Source organism: Macrotis lagotis, chromosome 1, assembly GCF_037893015.1.
Source record: "Macrotis lagotis isolate mMagLag1 chromosome 1, bilby.v1.9.chrom.fasta, whole genome shotgun sequence".
Taxonomy (NCBI): domain Eukaryota; kingdom Metazoa; phylum Chordata; class Mammalia; order Peramelemorphia; family Peramelidae; genus Macrotis; species Macrotis lagotis.
The window spans coordinates 198,250,461-198,268,407 of record NC_133658.1 but is presented as its reverse complement, the minus strand read 5'-3'; the positions used below and the strand labels follow the sequence as shown (position 1 = coordinate 198,268,407).

The 17,947-nt window shown below is 33.8% G+C and overlaps 1 protein-coding gene across 9 annotated transcripts in view; it reads left to right on the top strand.

Moving 5' to 3' along the window:
• ARHGEF10 (Rho guanine nucleotide exchange factor 10) overlaps positions 1-17,947 on the top strand; it is a 276,879-nt gene that overhangs the window by 235,168 nt on the left and 23,764 nt on the right. For all 9 annotated transcript variants that reach the window (XM_074209540.1, XM_074209541.1, XM_074209539.1 and 6 more), the window contains one exon: positions 5,855-5,997. In XM_074209540.1, coding sequence (XP_074065641.1) covers positions 5,855-5,997 — 143 coding nt within the window. The remainder of the gene's footprint in view (positions 1-5,854; positions 5,998-17,947) is intronic.

Sequence of the window (17,947 nt, the reverse complement as noted above, 5' to 3'; positions counted from 1 at the left end):
CATAGGGTATCATCAGTGCTGCACAAAGAAGAAAGGAAAAGGCTAAATTCTTTTGGCAGGAACTAAGGAAAAAAAATCTGTGAAAGTCAGACTGCCAAAGGTTGTGTTTCCCGAGAAAGTCTTTCAAAACCACACTGAGTGAAAACTCATGAAATTTTCCCTTCAAGCTCTAAAAAAGATCTACCAAATGTTCTCTGATATAAACAGAAGATAAAGTTAGCAAATTCCTTATAGTACATACATTGAAATGATCAAGTCAAAGCTATGCATGTTTTGTTTTTGTTTTTGTGGAGGCTGAGGAACAGTTATTGTAGGCATACAAGTACTTCACTTTTATTTTGGAGTGGAAGTGTTTGTTAATTCTTAAAGATGTTTGTTGGTGAAGGGCAAGACCTGACATCTTTTACCAGAGTCAAAAAGTTTTGAGTACCAACCCTAGAAGTATATAATATTATCTGTGAGTCCACCTGTCCAATTTCAGAGTATCACATCATCAGAATCAAGTCATCCAGATGTCCCCTGAAGCATGGAGGGAGCACAAAGAGCTGTTAGTGAGTGAACTGCCCATACAAATGAAATTACAGGTCTTTTGAAGTATCAAAATGTAAAAAATCATCAGCTCCTGGAATTTTAGAGCCTGGAGGGACTTCAGGTTACTTGATTAGCTCAATTTAAGATCTATAAAGTCAAGACTTTTAGATTACCAACATCAAGATCATCAAGATATTGAGAGGCCAAGAATATTTACCATAGTAGTATACATAGAAATCTGTCTAAAATGTAGCCTTTCTTTAGATAAATGTAAAGTAATTCCTCCTGTCTCATGTTTGTAATTCAGGGTCTTGTGCTTTATTACTCTTGGAGACAATAACTATAGTTTAAATGTGGGTGAGATTAGGTGGAGCAGTGCCAGGCAAGACCAGGGCATGGCAAGTAGGCAAGTTAGAACAGATTGTAGAATACATTAAGAAGAGTAGCGTGAAAGTAGGACAAAATATTCTAATTGCAAAACAATTTGATCTCCTATTCAGTTCTAGGTTTAATTTATGTGTCTATCTTCAGTATTAGTTCAAGATAGAGATTTATATATATATATGTATAATATATGTATATTATGTTGGGTATATGTATATATGTTAATTTATGTCTATAAGAGCATATATATACATAAATATATGTATATAAATACATATTACTAGGCTGCTTTAGCATGTTACTCAGTAACTTTTGAAAATTTTTAGAATCAGTCCATCAATTTAGACTATATACATACATACATACAATCTTGATCAAGATATCTTGGACTTCCACTTCAGATAGATGAGAGAGACAAAAAAACAGAGATAGAGAGACTACACATGTGTTGATATATTAATTCAATATACCACCCCTTCAACTTCATGCCATAATTTGAACATCTTAAAAAAATAAAAATATAGTGTAGTGGGAATTACTGGAGTCAGAGAAATAATGGGGTAAGATTCAAAATATGTAGCTTCTAATCCTAGTTTAGGCAGTTACTAACCATGTGACTTGGGCAAGTCCTTTTCATTCCTCTAAGCCTGAGTTTTCTTTTCTATGAAATAAGAGTTGGAATAAGCAATTGCAAAGATTCCTCTATCTCTGACTTTTTTCTGTGATTTTGTCAAATGACAATACTATATTGAATAACCATGAACCAAAGTGAAAAGAAAAGTTCTCCCAAGAAATAATTAAAGCCAGTTTTCTCTGCCTTTCAACTATAGTGGGGGCTTAAAAATGTTTGTGGAGTTCAATTGAATTATGAAACGTCTCCGATCATTTATTTGCTTGTGGTCTAAAACAATAACACTATATTTTTATAGCCAGAATTAAGAGTAAATGTTAATCCCTGCCCCAACTCAAAGTTTGATTATTAGGAATAAAATTCCAACTTAAAAAAATAGACTGCTATGATTCATTTAATCTGGAGTTCCTTGTTCCAGAGAATTGACCAATAATATTTTGAAAAACATTGGCAAATGATGCAAAACAATCTGAAAAGAAGTAGAGATGCAAAACAATCTGAAAAGAAGTAGATAATATTGTTTCTGTTAGCAATGATAATAAATTATAGATCTGCCTAGCACGTTGGAGCTTACAAAGCCCTTAAATGTATACATTTATTCATATTTTACTAGTGATAAAATAGATTGAGAGGGATGAAGATTGCCTAACTGGTCACATGACTACTAAATTCCAGGCTTAGAATTCTAGCCCAGGTTTTCTGATTACAATTCCTGCCCCCCCCCAGTCTTACATGCTACCCCCTAATAAAAATCATTTGCTTTTTTTTTTAGGTTTTTGTAAGACAAATGGGGTTAAGTGGCTTGCCCAAGGCCATATAGCTAGGTAATTATTGTCTGAGGTCAGATTTGAACTCAGGTACTCCTGACTCCAGGACCAGTACTATATCTACTGTGCCACCTAGCTGCCCCAACCATTTGCTTTTTTAAAAAAGATTAATTAATTTATTTTCATCCATATGTATATCTATATTTTTAAGTTACAAAATTTCTACCATCCCTTCCTATTCCTCTCTCCTCAGTGGCAAACAGTCAGGCTAGCTTTGTACATACATATTTTTGATAAATGTTTACAGATTAGTCACTTTTGGTATGAGGAATTAGGATTAAGGGAAAGAGATACATAAAACATCATTTTTGTAAAATGTTCATCAGATTCTGAAGGGGGTGTGTGTGTGTGTGTGTGTGTGTGTGTGTTTTGTTTTGTTTTGTTTTTCTTCCTCTGGATGGGGATAGCATTGTCCATAGCAGGTCTAAAACAATTGTCCTAGCTCTCTTAACTCCTGAGAGGAGCTGCTTTCATCAAGGATAATTATCTCACAATATTGTTGTTAATATGTACATTATTGTCTTGTTTCTACTCCGCTTAGTATCAGATCCTGTAAATCATTCCATGCTTCTCTAGGGTCCAACTATTTATGGTTTCTTATAAAACAGTATTCCATAGTATTCATGTTCCATAACTTCTTTAGACATTCCCCAATTGATGGGCATCCCCTCAGTTTCCAGTTCTTGGCCACAACAAAAAGCTGTTAAGAATATTTAGGAATATGTAGAAATCCCCCCCCCTTTTTATAATTTCTTCTAGACAATTGGAATTTCTGGGTCAAAGGGTATGAACAGCTTTATTGCTCTTTAGGCATAGTTCCATATTGCACTTCAGAAAGGTTGGATCCATTCACAATTCTACCAGTAAATGCATCAATGTCCCAATCCTCCCACAGCTCTCCAACACTGATCATTTTCCCTTTGTTCTCATCTTGGTTAATCTGCTAGGTTTGAGGCGATACCTCATAGCTGTTTTAATTTGCATTTTTCCAATCAATAATGATTAGGATCATTTTTTCCATATGTTTATATATAACTTTAATTTCTTCATTTGAAAACTGTCTATTCATATCCTTTGACCATTTATCAATTGGGAAGTGACTTGTAACCTTATAAATTTGATGCAGTTCTCTCTATATTTTAGAAATGAGACCTTTTTCAGAATTCCTAGTTGTGAAGATTGTTTCCCAGCTTTCTGCTTTCCTTCTAATTTTGGCATTGATTTTATTAGTGCAAAACATTTTTAGTTTAATGTAGTCAAAAAATTCATTTTGCAGCTCATAATGTACACTTTTATTTGGTCATAAATTTGTCCTCTTCCATAGATCTGATAGAGTATTTCTTGTCTATTAATTTATCTATGGTGAAGCCCTTTATGTCTAAATCCTATACCCATTTTAACTTTATTTTGGTATGCGTTGTGAGATGTGGATTTATGCCTAGTTTTTTTTACTATTTTCCAGTTTTCCCAACAATTTTTGTCAGATAGTGAGTTCTTATCCCAGAAGCTGATGTCTTTGGGTTTGTTAAACTCTAGATTGCTGTACTCTTTACTGGTTCCTTTTGAACCTATACTAATCCACAGATCCATTACTCTATTTCTTAACCAGTACCAGGCAGTTTTGATGACTGCTGCTTTATGGTATAGTTTTAGATCTGGTAGAGGTAGGCCACCTTCCTTTCCATTTTTTTCCCATCAGTTCCCTTGCTATTCTTGCCCTTTTGTTGCTCCAGATGAATTTTGTTACTATTTTTCCTAGCTCATAAAACCATTTGCTATAGTATGCTGACATAAAAGATATGAATTTTCATGAAGGTTGAATTGTAGAGATCTAAGGCATAGAATACCATAAGTCCATCCTTCACTTAGCTGCCAAAATGATCTTTCAAAATCACAGGTTTTAGCAATTCATCATTTCCCTCACACACACACTCCCCCTTCCCTCCATTCCTCTACTCAGTAAACTTCAGTGACTCCCTATCATCTTTAGAATTAAACATAAAATTTTTGATTTGGTCTTCAAAGCATTTTTATAACCTGCACCCATCCTACCACCCTTCCAGTCTTCTTTGACCTAATATCAACCCTCACATACTCAGTGATCCAATAACAGTGACCTCCTTGCTATTCCTTACATAAGACACTCCATCTCTAGACAACAAACCCTTCTTGTCTCCCATTCTTTCCTTGTTTCCTAGTTAAATCCCACCTTCTAAAATCTCTTAATTCTAGTGCTTTCTCTCCATTGACTTTCCAATTTATCCTGTATATAGCTTGTTTATGCATAGTTGTTTGCTTGTTGCCTCTCAGACTGTGAACTCTTTTACAGAAGTTGTCTTTTGTTTTTTTTTCTTTATCTCCAGAATTGCCTAACATATTGTATTCGTTGAATAAGTGTTTATTGCCTAATTGACATTATTGTCATTAAAAGCCATGGGTCTTATAGAAACAAACTTGGTAACTACCTAATATATAAAATCAGACCATGAATTAGAACCTTAGTTTGTTGACTGGTGGATTAATTTTAAGACAGAAGAAGCACTAGATATGGACTCAAAAGAACATAGGCTTGTGCAACTCACTAGCTGTATGACTTGATCAAGATGCTCAATGTCTAGAGCCCTCAGTAAAATGAGATGTTTGGACTAGTAAGATTCCTCCAAACTCTAAGCGTCATGATTCCATAGATAATAGAACTTATAATATATATATATATATATATATATATATCTTATAATAATACTTTTGATTTTATTTTTCTATTTGGGAATATTACTACTGAATTGCTACTTAATTTGGAAATATTTGTAATTAAATTTAGTCATGTTTTAATTATTCATGGTGATACTATTGTTATTCTTGTTGCTTGCAGAAGTTATAGGGAAGAATCTTTTAACCTAAAATATTTATTTTTCATATATATATATATATATATATATATATGTATATATATATCTTCCAGAAGAGCTTTCATCAGTAAAGTTCTTCCTCTATAGACCCAAAAGGTTGCCTCTAGACAGTTAATAGATGGTCTCCAAAAGTTTTTGTGACCAAGACAATTCATTACTCAGTGGTCATACTCATTACTCATAATCCAGCAGAAAAGAAAACAAATTTAACAAGAAAGGACAGCTTCTCTAAGGCTAATGTTTTTTATATTGTGAATTAAGCCTAAGTATGAAGTATGATAAGACAGAATAAAATATAGTAATAGGATAAGGAAAAGTCATTTCTAGCTATTATTAGTTCTAGGTCTTTCTAGTGTGACTAAGTTACTTTATTTAAAGTACTATGATTTCCCAAAAAGACTCAAGTATGTTCCTCTCACCGTACCCCACTCACCAAACACACACATATTCTAATGTCAGTTAAAAATAAGTTTTGATTCTTTGACATTTGGAATGGTCTAAATCACTAACTGCCTCCCAAGGAGAAAAAACTATATCAGTAATTTTATTTTATTTTATTTTTTTCATTTAAGATGGATCCTGGGATTCTGAACCTCAAAAAGTAGTCAAATTAGGTGTCCTGCCCGTTAGAAGTCTACTAATGATGGAAGATACAATATGGGCAGCATCCGGTGGGCAAGTTTTTATCATCAGTATTGAGACTCATGCTATAGAGGTAACTTATTTTTAATGTATTATTTTTATATTATGCAATGAAATAGATCAAATGAACACATACCTGAAAAAAAGTGAAAGACATCAGCTTCTGATACTTCCCATACAGCCATTAAATCAGAAAGTCATTTGCCTGAAAGAGAGAACTTCAAAAGTACTTGATATAGTCTAGAGTACCCACATCCCAACCATGCTGATTAGGCATATATTGATATCTTCTAAATCTAAAATTTATTTAAAAATATTTTTGAAAATATATAGTTGTTTGGTTTTGTCTTTTTTGTGGGGGAGGGATATGTAAATTCCCTTAATCTACGTAATACCCTATCCCAGTATGCAATGTAAACTTGGCTAAAATTTTTTCAGTCAGTACAATTAATCTTTCTAGAAAAATTCATTCCTCTGAGTCTCTCCCAGTAGGTAACTAATTGCAGAAGCAAAGCTTATTCCATAACCTTTAAGCCCCTTTTCTAATTCCTTTGGAAGCTCTTGGTATAAATATTAGATTACTGCTTTATGGGTTGAAAAGAAGGCTAAAATCTAGTGAATGATTTTTTATCTAAATTGATAAAGTATTCAATATATGCATCCTAATAGAAAAGTAGAAAGGTATATAAAAAGTGGTATAATATTAGACTAGGGTCAGAAGACCTAGTATTCTTGCTATTATTTAACTAAATTACTTTGGGGAAATTACTTCCCTTTTCTGGGTCTCATCTTTCTGTAAAGTGAGAGATTGAACTTGTTCCCTTCTCATTTTCATTAACTCTTTAAAATTTTTCTCAGATTATTTTACTTGTTTTTTATATTATTTCAGAAAATTTCTGGATATATGGAGAAAAACTGGTTTAAATTTAAACTACATACTGCTTCTCAAAATTCTGAGGTTTAAGATATCATTAGAGTTTTATGTCTTCCTTCCCTAATTAAGGATATTGATAGATTAAGCTGCTTTATGCACAGATTAAAATGTATCATTCCCTTGATCAGAACTGTTATTACCTAAGAAAGTCTAAATTTAGCAGTTTATAATTCAAGATTCTACACTTTGACATTGTCTCTATCTTAATTTTCTTATAATATTCTTCAAATGCACTCTTTTCAGTCACTCTGGCCTTACTACTTGCCATCCCACATCCAACACATCTCACTGCCTTTGTTTATGTAACTCCTTTGCCATATTATTCTCTCTCTCTCTCTCTCTCTCTCTCTCTCTCTCTCTCTCTCTCTCTCTCTCTCCCTCTCTCTCCCTCCCTCCCTCCCTCCCTCCCTCCCTCCCCTAACCTCTGCCTTAATCTGAGTCCTAGCTCCAATGTTAGCTTTTCCAGAAAACTTTCCCTATCATCTCAACTTCCATTTTGAAAATGATTTTTTTTCTCCTGTGAGCCTTTATGCTGTATTTTGTAAATTCTACTATCCCTGTTATATATATTCCATGTCAAAATCATGTCTATATAAAATCTTAAATGGACAATGTATATTAATCATGGTACTCATATAGGAAATGCATATCAATCATGGTACTTTTATGTAGGCAATACACATTAATTGTGGTATTCTTATGTAGGTAATGGATATTTCTTTCATTAGTATATTCCTCCGACTCAACAAGTATTTATAGAGCAACTATCCTATGTCATACATAGTGCTATATTTAGGACCACAAATAAAAAGGGAGACAAGTCCTGTCCTCAAGAGACCTATGTTCTATGGATTCTAAAATAAATAACAATTAAGCAAAATAATCTGAAAAAAATTTTAGGGTGAATGGAAACAAGAAGGCAACTCCATTATTCTAGACACTGGGGGATAGCTTATAAAAAGGTTCAGAGATAGGAGATGGATTATTGTTTATAGAAATTGACAGCTAGGTTAGTTTGGTTGGAATATAGGATGAAAGATGAGTGACCCAGATTGTATAGGTCTTTTAATGTCAAAGGATTTTATATTTTATGTATGATATTTATAATATCATTCAAAGGTTATATAAAATTATCAACTTAAAATTAGTCTGCTATATTTGGTCAAACATTTAATTAATTCACCTCTAAAAAACTCCTAGATTTCTTGAATTTTGAGTCCTGCCTATAGTTGTCATGGCAGCTTCAGGTCAAATGATTTTACATGTCTTATATGGCAGATGGGCATTCCCTACCCCTGCTCTAGGCAATGGGCAATTCCTGAAACTTCATTTGGGGCTGGAGTGATGTGATCAGATTAATATGATCAGTTTGAAGCTGTGTGGAGAGTGGATTGGAGAGAGGGCATTCTGGATACAGGGAGACTTATCTATAGGCTATTCACAATTGTGCAGGTGACAGGAAATAAGGGTCTAAGCAGGAGGGGAAAGGGTGATTTGAGAAACAAGGTGTTCAGAAAGTACAATTCACAAGGCTTGATAATGAATTGGATGTAGAGTAAGAGGAGAGAGAAAAGATGTTGGTAACTCTGGAGTTCTGAATCTGGTTAATTTAAAGAAAGATAGATAAAAATAAATTAAGCACTTGTGCCAAACATTGGCAGGACCTACCCACAAAGACTTTATATTCTAATGAGAGAAAGCCACAAATAAAAGGGAAAAGAAAGGTAGCAGGGGGAGCTACCTTTGAGTAGACAGCAAGGCGAGGAGGTAGGAAAGTTCAAAGAATGAGCTGGGCATTCCCTTCCAAAAAGAAGAAAGTGAGGAAGGAGGATTTAGGATTATGAAGGTGATCCTGGTTCTTAAACTTGGATTAAGGGATGAATTATGACTTAAGGAGGTTACCCACATTCACAGGAACCTATCACCAGGTTGACAACTGAGTGATAGAGTTTGTAGCTGAAATAGCTCACAAATTTGAATTTCAAAGTTGGAAAGGACTTCAGTAGTCAATTAGTTTAATCCATCTCCTTCAGCATTGAGAATGTGAGATCTACATCAGTGGAGGGATATAGCTACACTAATAAAATCTTACATCTTTGAAGTATTGAAGTCTTTCCTAACTTCTCTTAATTCTAGTGCTTTCCCTCTGTTAATTATTTTCTTTTTATTTGGTGTATATAGTTTACAGCTAAATGGCTCAGTGGGTAGAACACAGGTTCTGTAGTCAGAAAGACCTGAGTTCAAATGTGACCTCAATCATTTACTAGCTGTTTGACCCTGGACAAGTCAATCAAATCTCTGCTTTAGTCCACTGGAGAAGAAAATGGCAAACCACTCCAGTATCTTAACTATGAAATCCCCTTGGTCAGTAGAGTCCATTGGGTCTTGAAGAAGCAAGCCCAACTGAACAATTGAACTCTAATACTTATATAATGTCACATCCTCCTTCAAAGATTTCTATGAGAACAAGGACTGTATCTTAATTACCTTTATATATCACTAGTGCCTACCAAAGTGCTTTGCATATTCTAGATGCGTAACATGCTTAGTTTGGGAGAGTGGCTAAAGGGCTATCCTAAAGTCACCAAGACTTCATATCAAAACCTTCCTCTGATACCTATTACCTGTGTGAGCATGGGCTAGCATCATCACCTCTCTAGGCCAGCTTGCAACTCAGCAAGTCAAAGATCTGCATTAGTAGAAGGAATATTGAATTTCCTTACACCAGTTAAATACTAGATCTGAGGAAGGAAGGAAGAAAGAAAGGAAAAAGGGAACAGAAGAAGGGAAGAAGAAGAAGAAGAAGAAGAAGAAGAAGAAGAAGAAGAAGAAGAAGAATAGAGAGAGAGAGAGAGTGAGAGAGCAAGCAGTTCACGTATTGGGTGGGAAATTTTAAAATTCAAACTTTTTGCCTTTGTCAGACAATTACTAGGAACAATCTCCAGTATATGAATAGCTTGCAAGGGGGCAGCTAGGTGGGTAGTGGATAAAGCACTGGCCCTGGAGTCAGGAGTACCTTGGTTCAAATCTGGTCTCAGACACTTAATAATTACCTAGCTGTGTGGCCTTGGGCAAGCCACTTAACCCCATTTGCCTTGCAAAAAAAAAAAAAACTAAAAAAAAGAATAGCTTGCAACATGCTTCTTGTCCCTTTTCCTTCCTCCTACTCTTTTTTTTCTTCTTCTATTATATAATCATTAATTAGTGTTTTGGGTAGCAATGAAGTCTTATTTCAAGCTGAATTTTTTTCTTTTCTACACTATCCCACCTGCTCTAGTATGCAATTCTTGGAATAATAATAGCATGTTTTTATAGAACTTTTGCAAATGGTTCTCTGTGGTAGGTAGTACCATTACTACTGTCCCCATTTCATAGATAAGGAAACTGAAACTCAAAGGGAAGGGGAAGGGAATAAGCCTTTATATGGCATCTATAGGGTTGGGCACTGTGCTAAGCATTTTTTAAAAAATATTATCTCATTTGATCTTCACAACAGCCCTGAGAGGCAAGTGTAATTCTTATCCCTATTTTTATTTTGGTAAAATAGGAACAAACAAAAATAAGGTGATTTTCTCAGTCATTGAACTTAGCTCTTCATAACTTCAGTTCCAGTATTTGATCCTCATTCACTTCCTCTGGCTCCAAGAATGGATGTGACTTGCCCATGACTATGCCTGGTTACTAAGTGACCTTTACCATGAGTCTTCCATCTTTATATTGATTGTTTTTTTGCCTATATCATGCTCCCTAATAATGATGTATGGTCATTTTAGGAGAAATTAATTTTGTATCTTCCTGGATTGTGCTTTCTTTTTACAATGCAAAAATAATCCTGTGACAAAGTGAAATTCTTTGTTTTTAAAAAAATTTAATGCCAACAATTATTTAGCAACCATCTGTTAAAAATCATTATATAGTTAGTCAAAAAGCATTTATTAAGCTCATATTATGTTCCAAGAACATACCAGCACTGATTTTAGAACCTAGATTCCTAAGGGACAAATGAAATGATTCCTGCCCTCAAGGAATTATATTCTGTTGAAATCTAAATAATGGGAAATATATGTATATATATTTCAAAATATAATATTTCATTAAGTGGAACTCAGACATTTACAAATAGCTATTTCTTCTGGTCATATTTTGCCAAATTCTAACACTTTTATAATCAGCCATTTATTTTTATTTAATTTGGGGGGAATTTTTTTTTGCAAAGCAATGGGGTCAAATAACTTACCCAAGGTTACACAGATAGGTAATTATTAAGTATAAGAATGGATTTGAACTCATTTCCTCCTGACCCCAGTGCTGGTGTTCTATCCACTGTGCCACCTAGCTGCCCCTATTTACTTTTAGATAAGCTAAAAATCTATTTTTTAAAAAATTGACTAAGAAGTTGGAAGTAATAAAATTGTATTCAAATATGAACTTCCTTTATTAAAATCTTTTACTACTTAAAATATCTTTTTTTTAATGTTGAGGGATAGCTAAATCCTGGTCCCTTGATTTTTGAACTACTGGATTCATGATGTTGGTCCTGTTGTGCTTGAGAAACCACAGTTCATTTTTTGGTACAGGGATGTGGGTTTGCAATCATGCTTGAAATTCCCTTATGCTGGGGAAACCTCTGAAGAGAAATTCCAGTTTTACAATGTATGGTGAAACAGTGGCAAACTATTTCAGGTTTAACTTTTGTAAAGACTCTATGATATATGCCCAGTAACTGTGGGGTTGCTAGAATTGGAAAAAGGAAAGTTTGAGAAAATTAAATAGACTTGGGATGAGTGGAAAGGGAGGTAGAAGTTATCAATAATTTCAAAAGCATAGATCTGATATTCAAAGCCCTAAATAGCCTTAGGTTAATTTTTATCCTTATATAATATGTGGTTGGTGAAATTTTAAGTTAATATTAAAATATAACCTGTTTACATGATAGCATTATGAAAGGTAATATTTGTGATAAATGGAAATAACAGAAGGGACATTTTGTTGATTTTAAAGTAGGGGAGTTAAAAGATTATCTTCCTTAACATTTGACTGCTATCTGGAAAATCTAAGAAAAAACAAGTTGGCTTCAGTTTCCTGGAAATTTGAGGTGAAAGCTTCTCCCTAAATTAACTAAATAATTGCTTCTATTCCTATGGTTTCATGTTATGAATCCAGACATGGAATAAATATTGACTTTCAAAGTCTCTTGTAGTTACTATATAGCTTATGCCAAAAGAGTCTGATAATTCTGTTCAAGTATTTGTTTCTGCAGGGTACACATTTTTCAGTCTCAAACTGCTTACTGTAAGACTTTTCAATTTAAACTTATTACTTCCTTTCTGTTTTCTGATTCTGCCTAGGATAGAGGTACTGGTATTTCCAAAGTAAAGTGAATATAAAGAATGTTTTCTTTTTTTTCCCTTCCTTCCTTCCTCCCTCCCTCCCTCCTTCCCTTCCCTTCCCTTCCTTTTCCTTCCTTCCTTCCTTCCTTCCTTCCTTCCTTCCTTCCTTCCTTCCTTCCTTCCTTCCTTCCTTCCTTCCTTCCTTCCTTCCTTCCTTCCTTCCTTCCTTCCTTCCTTCCTTTCTCCCTTCATCTTTCCTTCTTTCTTTCCTTCATTATTTTCTTTCTTTCCTTCATATGGATTGTAGAACAAAATGCTAAAAGATGAGAGTTGATATGTGTTTGTCATTTCTAATTGGTCTTGTCCTAGAAGTGTAGTTTTTCTTTTCTTTTTCATTTATGGTCCATTATGGAACACTTGTTTAATTGCTGTGAAGGATAGCTGGTCAAGAGTACTTTACCACCATGCTTCATCACCACCACTACCCTCTAACTTTCTGGGAAGAGGAGTAGTTGAATCCTCTTGGATTATGCTTTTTTCTGCCTGGGAAGTTCTGTGTAGAATCTTCCCTTTTTTCCCAGCTCTTACCTTCCCAGTTCCTTCATAGGAAGGAACATTTGAGTCCAACTCTCTCCTTTCATAGATAAGAAAATAAAGACCTGGGAGGATGAAGTGATTTGTCCAAAATCACACAAGTAGTAAGTGTTGCAAATGGAATTTGAACCCAGGACTCCTGAATCTGTTCTCTCTCCAAATTTTTTTTCTCCCTGTGTCTATCTTTCCCCTGTTTATTTTGCTCATTCTCTCTTCTTTATCTCCTTTTCTCCATCAGTTTTCTGATTTAAGGAACCTGTGTTCAAAGTGACTTTAGCTATCATACTAAACCCACTGTACCTTGTTACATATGCAATACTTTTTCTATTTTACTTTTGTAGTTTTTTTGTCTTTGTATTTTTTTGTGGGTGGGTAGGGAACTGACTTGTGATTTCATCAGTATTTGAAGCTCCCTAGAGATCAATAACTCAGTTGTATATTTTTGTCTTAAAGAATTGCCTAGAGACACCTAAAGATTAAATAATAACTTCCCCCAGATCATATAGCTAGTATTTGTTAGGGATAGGACTTAAACCCATATCTTCTTGTCTTGAAGGCCAATCCTTTATCTAGTAATCCACATTGTGTTTAAAATTTAACACTGTTTTTCTAGTATAAAACTTTTAACAGCATGGTTAAAGCAAAAATAATCATTTTAAAATATCCTAGCTATTGTATTTTTAAATAAGACAAATTTATCAGTACATTTTAATAATTAATTGCTCTGACTCAAAAGCTACAAAAGAAAAAAGTGTTAAAATGTGTTCATTCTGTGTGTGCATGTGTGCATATGTACATGAATATTAATTTCAATCTTTAGCAGAATTTTTCCCACATACATTCTTTTATTTCATCCTGGGAATGTGTAGGAAAATTATACCACTTAGTAGAATGCAGTTGACAGAATAACTGTTCAACTATGAGACTACTTTCAAACTTAGTACATTCCCTAGGACAGTTCAGGGTAGATTGTTAACTGATCTGAAAGGAAAGTTCAGTTAGCTAAGCTCCTGAAATATATTAGGAGAAAGGAAAAAAGGAAGATAAAGACCAAGAGAGAATACTAATGATCAAGATTGTTATTAGGATTACTGAGAATTGTCTCAAAAGAGTAATTTCAATGCCCCAAAGATACCTTTTAGAATCTAGAACTAGAAGAGACTTAAAAGAATATAACTCAACATATTTTTTTTGCTTAAAATTATTTTCAAGTAACACGCATTTATTTTTTCCCCCAACAGCATCCCCAATGGTAGGGAAAAAACCTTATAATTAAACACACAATCAAGCAAAACAAATTCCTACATTTGTCAAATCCAAAAATATGTCTCAATATCTTGAGTCTTGGTTAGGAACCTTATTCATTATTAGTTCTCTAATTTTGTGACTGGTCATTTCATTGATCTGATTTCTTAAGCCTTTCAAAGAGAAATTTAGGAAGACTTGTAAGAACTGATTCAGACTAAATGAGAAGAACCAGAACAATTGATATAATGAATTAATACATCATAAAGACAAATAGCTTTAAAAATTTAAGGCCTCTGATCAACACATTTTGACTGACAATTCCAAAGTGGTGGTTAAGAAGAATGCTTCCTACTTCCTTACAGAGTTGTGAAAATTGAGACATATACTTTTTGTATAGGTATTAATCAGGGTGATGATTGAGGTAAAGACTTTTTAGACATGGAAAAATTGGGAATTCATTTTGCTTAACTATACAGAATTTTAAAAGACTTAAATTCAGTTAGAATGGGCGGGAAAAGGGGAGAAAATAGATTTTTTTCATCATCATCATCATCATCATCATCATCATTATTTTTTTTAAAAAGGCAATTGGGTTTAAATGATTCATCCAGAGTGAAACAGATAGTATGTGCCAAGAGTCTGAGGACACATTTGAACTCAAGTCTTCTTGACTACAAGGCAGGGATTTTTGTTCATCAAAAAAAACAATGTCTTTACCAACATTTGCTTTACCACATTATTTTTATTGTTTAGATTGTTTTCCTTGTCTTATTACTCCAATCTGTATCAGTTCATTCAAAATTTCCCAGGTTTCTCTTCATTCCTTATGTTATTTCAGAAGGCACATTCATTTATTCATAATTTGTACAACTGTTTCCAAATTAAGGACACTCCCTTACTTTCAGTACTTTGCCACTATAAAGAGAATACTCTAATATTTTTGTATGAATGGATTTTTTCCTTCTTTGTTATCTTTGATGTATGGACCTAGTACAGATATCCTTAGGTTAAAGAATGTACACAGTTTAGTAAATCTGGGAATAAAGTTCCATATTGTTCTTCAGAATGACTGGTCCACCTACTGTACATTAATGGGCCTATTTTCCCCACAGTCCTTGAGTGTTTATCATTTTCCTTTTTTGTCAGGTTGGTCAATCTGATGGGTGTGAGATAAACTCTCAGGGCTGCTTTCATTAGTGATTTGGAACATTTTTTTTCCTATGGCTATTAATAACTTTAAACTTTTTTTCTTAGAAAAGTACTCAGTTATATCCTTGAACGATTTATCACCTAAGGAATAACCTGTGTATTTTACAGATGAGAAAACTGAGTCCCAGAAAGGGGAAATTATTTAGCAAAGGTAACAAAAAAATTAAGTGTCAGAGCTGAAACCTGACCTCAGTTTCTTCTACCTTTAGAACCAGTTGTTTTTTTTTTGCCATATCAGCCTTGAGTACACTTGTCTTCAATAATCAAGATAGAATTAAATTTTTCTAAAATATGTTTTTTTAATGCATTGTGTGAGTCATTTAGTAGGCACGAACTACTCTATAAATAAGAACAAAAGCCTGTGATTAAGGAATTCCTTGCAGTCATGAATGTGATCATTCACTTGTTTTCACTGACTAAGCATATGAAATTTGCATTTTAGCACCTAGTTTCTTCAGGAAATGATGCAAATATGATAAAGTTTACATAATGTAAAACAAAGTTTTTCAAGTTTAAAAACACAAGATTGTTAAACACAATCATGGGTTTTTATGAACTTATATTTTTATTTACATGAGCAAATGACCAGATTCTGGAATATCTGGGTTCAAATTCTTACTCTAATAATTAACTATGTGAACATGTTCAAATTATAAAAATTCTATAAGCCACAGTTTCCTTAACTGAAAAGTGAGGATAATAATCATTAGAACTCAACCTCAAAGGACTGGTGTCAGGCTCAAAATGAAATAAGATATGTAAAGTACTTTGAAAACTTTTAAGTGTTATATAAATGTCAGTTAGTAGTAATATTATTATAATTAATTCTGTTCAATTTAGAAAATATTTATTTATGTCCTGCTGTTTGTCAAAAGCATTGGGCTAAGCATGAAGGATACAAAGATGAAAATTAAACAACACCTGTACTCAAGGAATTTACATTCTACTTGATGTAGATTCTTTTTGAGATATATGCTGGGGCAGGGAGCAGACACATATATAGAAATAAATATAAATTTTTTACAACTAGATAATTTTGGAGAGACGAGATGAGATGAAGAAGTACTGGGGCACTGCTTTAAAGGAAGCTGTATATTCTGTGAGACAGAGGTGAGGAGAGATTATCTAGATGAATCACCTCGGTATAGTCATAAAATGATTCAATTTGGTTTTTTTCCCCCATTTTAAATTGTATAGTTCAGTTAATAGAATGATTAGGTGTGTTTAGTTGAAAGACTGGATCCAAAGTTGGTGTCAATGTGGAAAGAGGTATATCATGGAGTATTCCTGGGATCTGTCCTTGACCTTGCATTAATTAACCTTTTTTTTTTATCAGTGACATATATTTGGAGAAGACAAAAAACTGGGAACAGTGGATGAAAGAAAATTTAAAAAGATTTCAACAATCAAATCATTAATTAGCATTAATAAATACTAGCTGACTGACCAATGATAGGATATAATGAAGAGTCAAATCAGATAAAAATTTAATAACAATTATTTAATATCCTATACTGGGGCACACAAAAAAAAGGTAATTTCAAAGATAGACGTGGAGGAAATGACTAGAAAGATAGCATTTTACATAGGATAAAACCCACTGGATTTGGAGACACAGGAACTGGGTTCCTAGCCTAGCATTCAAAGCCATCCAAATGATTTTGTTTCTTCATACCTTATTTCTAACTACTATAATTCAAGGAACCTTCCATTCAATCAAATTGATCTGCTTCCTGAGTACATATTCTCACCTCCAATGCTTTTGTCCATGCTATTCCCTTTGCCTGAAATAAGATCCCTATCCTCTACTTGCTTAGATTTCATCTTTCCTTGAAGACCTAGTATAAATCTCTCCCTCACCATGCTCCTGTGACAAAGAGGCAGTTTGATAGAGTGGAATTCAATAACTGGTGTATTTTGTGTGCCTTTGTGATCCTTGGTAAAGTCATTTAATCTTTGGACTCAGATGAATTCTATGAACTGTAAAATGAAGGCATTTGATGACCTTTGAGATTTCTTTCATCTCAAAAAAACAATCTATGCACTTGTGAACCCAATTGGTTCCAGTACTTGGAGAGAGCTTCCAGTTCCTGTCCTTTTTGTTTGGAACTCTCCAAGGACTGAGATAAAGAAGAAGCCAAGGTAAAAGTCTAAGTAATATTTTCATTTCTTCTCAGGTCATTCTTTTGATTTATTGTGAGCTTGCAATCCACTAACACCTTCAGATCTTTTGTATATAGCATCATGCATACAGAACTGAAAGTGAGCTTAGAGGTCAGCTAATTCAAATCCTTCATACTATAGATATGGAAATTGAGACCCAGAACATAAATGAATTGTTCTAGATCAAAAATTTTGTAAGTACAGAGCCAGAATTCAAGCACAGATGCCAAATTACTTCCCTATTCCATTTGTAACACGCTATCTCTGGGTCATGATGGAGGAGGAACCTTAAGCTAATAGAATTTATTCATTCAGAAAACAGGCCTCTTCACTTTTTTATTGATCTCATTATTTTAGGAATGGTCAACAGTATGGACAAAGATAAAGAGGTGAGAATGTATATTGTGGAAGCAATGAGAAGACAAGTTTAACTGAAATTAAGGTTCCTGTAGGCAAGTGGTAAGGTGTGGGAAAACATGACATTTTAAGTAAAGTTTTGAACACCAAGCTAAAGAATTTTGACTCTATCTTGTAATTTTTTGAAA